Source organism: Alosa pseudoharengus, unplaced genomic scaffold (assembly GCF_046254945.1).
Source record: "Alosa pseudoharengus isolate Yale_2024_CS ecotype anadromous, Long Island Sound unplaced genomic scaffold, YU_APseudo_1.1 YU_APseudo_1.1_scf_13, whole genome shotgun sequence".
Lineage (NCBI taxonomy): Eukaryota > Metazoa > Chordata > Actinopteri > Clupeiformes > Clupeidae > Alosa > Alosa pseudoharengus.
Window position 1 is genome coordinate 39832213 of NW_027468598.1, and position 5000 is coordinate 39837212.

A 5000-nucleotide genomic window follows, 5' to 3' on the forward strand; every position below is an offset into this window, starting at 1 on the left:
CGACAGCCTGAAAGACAATGGTCATCACTATGGCAACAAGAATCATCATCATCATCAACATCATCAGTCCATCACTAGAGAACAGAAAGCTGGAATGTGGCACAAGCATATGACATGAATCACAGAAGCGCAGGGACACACACACACACACACACACACACTTGGGGTTGTGTGTTATAGCAATCCACAATGGAGGCAGGCAAACACACACACACACACAGTACAAAGGAGAGAGAGCGAGACAGAGAAAGAGGGGAGAGAGGGAGGGAGAGGAAAAGAGAGAGAGGGAGGGAGAGGAGAGAGAGAGAGAAAGAGAGAGGGAGGGAGTCACCTCTGTTGTATGTCTGATTCTGGTCCATAACAGACACTAGTAAGAGTGGAGAGAGAGAGAGAGAGAGAGAGAGAGAGAGAGAGAGAGATCACTACGTGAAACACACATATACACACACACATACACACACACACACTAGGGGTCGACCGATATGGCTTTTTCAGGGCCGATACTGATACCGATTATTACTAGTCAATGGATGCCGATAACCGACATTTTGAACCTATATATCTGCTGTAAAAAAAAAAGGCCACTGTCCACACATACATTGACCCATCATCAAAGGCTATGCTTGACCTCTTATGAAAGCTGTCCACACATACATTAGTCCATCATCAAATGCTATGCTTGACCTCTTATGAAAGCCTTGGCCCATCATCAAATGCTTGACCTCTTATGAAAGCTAAGACCCAGTAGAATTATCAGAAACGGTCAGACTGTGTGATGTAATACACAACAGAGTGTAACTGTGTTTTAGCAGATTCATGTGAAATAATGCTTTTTTGATTATATGACAGTCACTGCCATGCAATCTAGACTTATTACAGTTTTTCTGAACGCTGAAACACTTTGAAGTACAGCTAGTTGTAGTGAGGGGGCAGTTAGTTGTAGTGAGGGGGCAGTTGGTTGTAGTGAGGGGGCAGTTGTAGTGAGGGCAGTTAGTTGTAGGGAGGGGGCAGTTAGTTGTAGTGAGGGGGCAGTTAGTTGTAGTGAGGGGGCAGTTGGTTATAGTGAGTTAGTTGTAGTGACGGGCAGTTAGTTGTAGTGATGGGGCAGTTGGTTGTAGTGAGGGGGCAGTTGGTTGTAGTGAGGGGGCAGTTAGTTGTAGTGATGGGGCAGTTAGTTATAGTGAGTTAGTTGTAGTGAGGGGAAGTTGGTTGTAGTAAGGGGACAGTTAGTTGTAGTGAGGGGGCAGAATGAACAAGAAACTCCAGAGGGTTAGCTTTAATTTGACACCAAGATTATGCTTCTACTCAAAAGGGTTCTTGTGTAGTAAGTTTTATTGTCTGTATGCATTTTTGGTAAAAAGGTGCTTTTGCATTCTTTTTTAAGACGGTTTTCAGGGGCGTTTTTTAGGGTTCTTGCGGTAAAATCGTATGTCATCGGAATGGTCTACTCTGCTACAGGGACATCCAGGTCTCATCTTCGAGGCTTGCTGAAGGCTTGAGTTATTGTCAATCAAAGCTGGGGTGCCTGATTCACAGCTTGTTTGCCCAATTCCCTGCGGTAGATCATATCTTGAGAACCATCGCTCTATGCAACCGGGAAAGCCTTGTGAATACGCTGATCAATCCAACATCGTAATGGCACAGATATTACAAAGACAGATACCCTATTGTCCGTCGAGTTCTATTAGATGGCATACGGCCTCCATATTGCTCAGGGCAACACTTGCCAGGAATCAGAGGCACCTGTGTGATGTCCAATCACACACCTGTCTGATTTCCAGTCAGAGTCACATGCTCCTCCGTTGGCCTCCAGTGAACGTTGCCCCCACCAAGATGGCGACGCTATTTGATAGATAGATAGATAGATACTTTATTGATCAAGATGGCGACGCTATTTGATAGATAGATAGATAGATACTTTATTGATCAAGATGGCGACGCTATTTGATAGATAGATAGATAGATAGATACTTTATTGATCAAGATGGCGACGCTATTTGATAGATAGATAGATACTTTATTGATCAAGATGGCGACGCTATTTGATAGATAGATAGATAGATACTTTATTGATCAAGATGGCGACGCTATTTGATAGATAGATACTTTATTGATCAAGATGGCGACGCTATTTGATAGATAGATACTTTATTGATCAAGATGGCGACGCTATTTGATAGATAGATAGATAGATACTTTATTGATCCTCAAGGGGAAATTCAAGAAAAGACACGGAGCTACCTCGACAGGCTGCCTCTTTCGACGGCGCCGGAACCGGAACAGTAATTTACATACGTTCTGGAGCCCAATGCGGTATGTAGCTTTCTAATATCTATGTTCTGGAGCCCAATGTGGTATCTAGCTTTCTAATATCTACGTTCTGGAGCCCAATGTGGTATCTAGCTTTCTAATATCTATAGGCAATAGAGCTTAACAGTCCCAGAAGTAAGAATCCTATTCAATTTCTCTATTGAGAACTGGATTATAAACCATAAAATCATAACCGTCCATGGTAGACTTAAAACCATCTATGACATGACTAAGCAATTGTATATACTCATATAGACACCAAAAGTTCATGGGGCATCTAAAATCCTAACGTGTAAAAGGAGAGCCTTTGATTGGTAGAGATCACCGTTGCCATGGAAATGTTTATGTCTTAATTCCCACACTTTCGTAACCTGCTGGAATCCAAGATGGATGCCGAGGCTGTCATAAGCGATGTGTATCATCCGAGGCTGTCATAAGCGATGTGTATCATCCGATGAAAACTGATTTTCTTGGAAGTTGAATTTACTCTGCTGGAAAAAGTAATCTTGTTGTCTTTCATTCAAACTATCGTCAAGCTGGTGGGACAAGTAGTTCCCTCGCACAGAAATGAAAATATGTACACAGTACACGCCATAGCTGGTCAGCCAAAGGTCTAAAACTCTTTATCTGGATTTTTCGAGACAGCAATGGGAGAAATGAATGAAATGGAGCATTTCCTAGACGCGTTTTCACCGGGAAAAACGACTGATTTTTCATAATTCCTGGGTTTTGTATGAGCTGGATTATACATTTATGAAACGTATTATGAGTAAAACAACATGGATATTTCATTGCTTTGGGTTCTAAGCAACATTTTATTATATTTTATGAAATATAAGTAATATGTTTTACAGAGAGCTTTTCATAATCTCAACACAAAAATGCAACAGCATTCCAACAGCATTTTTGAAATAAAGTTAAACAAGTAAACAAACAAACAAATGAATGAAAATAGCCCGAAGTTTTATACTATACAGTAGTCTAAAGCACTTGCATATGGCCTAGCTTCAACCAAGTGAAACTAACTAGACTCCATCACTTTATTTGACTAATTTCAAACATTTTTAATTGTTGTTATGATACAATTAAGAAGCAAAAGTAGCGTTTTGTTAGATTACAATAGTCTTAAAGAGTCTTAAAGTGAAATGTCACCGTTATCCCCATCCCTAGCCACTTTAGGACACTGCAAGGGGATCAACAAATAAACGTTTTGATAGGCTAGTTGGCTAGTAGGCTAGTTGAACGGTAGGCAACGCTTTTATAACCTCAGGGTAACTGAGCCGACCTAAAACTCACTAACTCAAACAGTACAAGCATACAAGCATATAGTAGGCTGGAGTATTATAAATAAAAGATATAGATATAGATTATATTATAGAGTGTTATCATTACGTTGGCCAAATGGTGAGAAGTTAAAATAGGTTTTAAGTAACACCAACATAATGCTGTCTACTCAATGTCGTTTCGAGTAAACTCATTAATCGTGAATTATCATAGATTGTATTTAGGTGATTTTGCAACGTTAGCATAAAGGATTGTGACTTATTGCAACTTCAGTAATGTCTGACTAACCTTCGAACATCAACTCTGTGAAATCACACACACACACACACACACACACACACTAGAGTTCTCAACGGGTCGGGTCGGCCCGACAAACCCGACGGGACCCGCAGGTTCACGAAAATATAAGCAAATGACTCGGGTCGGGTCGGCCTCGGGCTTAATCTTTTCTGCTCAGTGAAAACATTTTTTTTATTAATCATCGCAGCGGTTCACCGTAAAGAAAGTCTGCTGCTGCGTGCAACGTGCATCATGGAGAGGGGCAGGGGCAGACAAGAAGATGGAGTTGGTGAAAAGTAGGCTAAACTTGCCCCAGGTGAATTCACCGTCGCTACTACAGGAGTGGGAAAATCAGAAGTCTGGAAAGTGTTTGGAGTGGTGCTGGATTCTGAGGGAAATTCTACAGGTTATGTGCAATGCTCAAAATGCAAGGTGCTGATTATGTGACCCTGCAAGACGAAACCAGTCGCTTTGGTAAAAATTTCAAAATTAATTGTGCTCACATGAACGGCAATAAACTAAGCTTTCCAACGATATGTATATCGAGGGTAGGCCTATTGCAAAAAGTATCGCTAAGATAACCGCATCCAAAGTTGGGATGGTTCTTCTGTCACGATCATACCTGTCAACATTTAGCTTTCCAAAAACGGGAGACGGGATTTTTTTTCGGGGGGGGGGGCGGGGTCAGTGTTTATACCGGATCTGTGTTTGCATATTTAATACGTTTCATACACGTGTTTCAACACTGCATTTCGGTCGTTGCTTTTACCTTACCATTACCTTACGCATGCCAGTTATGTATCCACCAGCTGCCTGCCTGCAGCCTACTTCCAAAACTCCAAAGCTGCTTGCTGTCAGATTTGGTTCCGAGGGCACAAGTTCAGTGTATCAACAACACTCAATAACAGTTTATGTGATGTGTTAATCAATTAAATTCCCAACAATTTCACAACAGCTAGTTCTGGATAGGCCATTCATCTAGCCCGCTTGCTTACGACGAGACTCAGGCTGTGCTGTCAGCACCCGCTTCCTTATTTGGGTTTTGGGTTGCCAGGTTTTAGCCTATGACAAAACGGTTGAAATTGAAACTAAGTGATCGTGTATGTGTAGGGTGTATTTCATACACA

General features: G+C 41.6%; 1 protein-coding gene across 1 annotated transcript in view; it reads right to left on the minus strand.

Annotated features, from left to right (window-relative positions):
- The window catches only part of LOC143121435 (protocadherin Fat 3-like), a 128547-nt gene that overhangs the window by 1267 nt on the left and 122280 nt on the right, over positions 1–5000 (minus strand). Inside the window, exon 41 of the mRNA XM_076281795.1 lies at positions 332–367. Within this exon, the coding sequence (XP_076137910.1) occupies positions 332–367 (36 nt within the window). The remainder of the gene's footprint in view (positions 1–331; positions 368–5000) is intronic.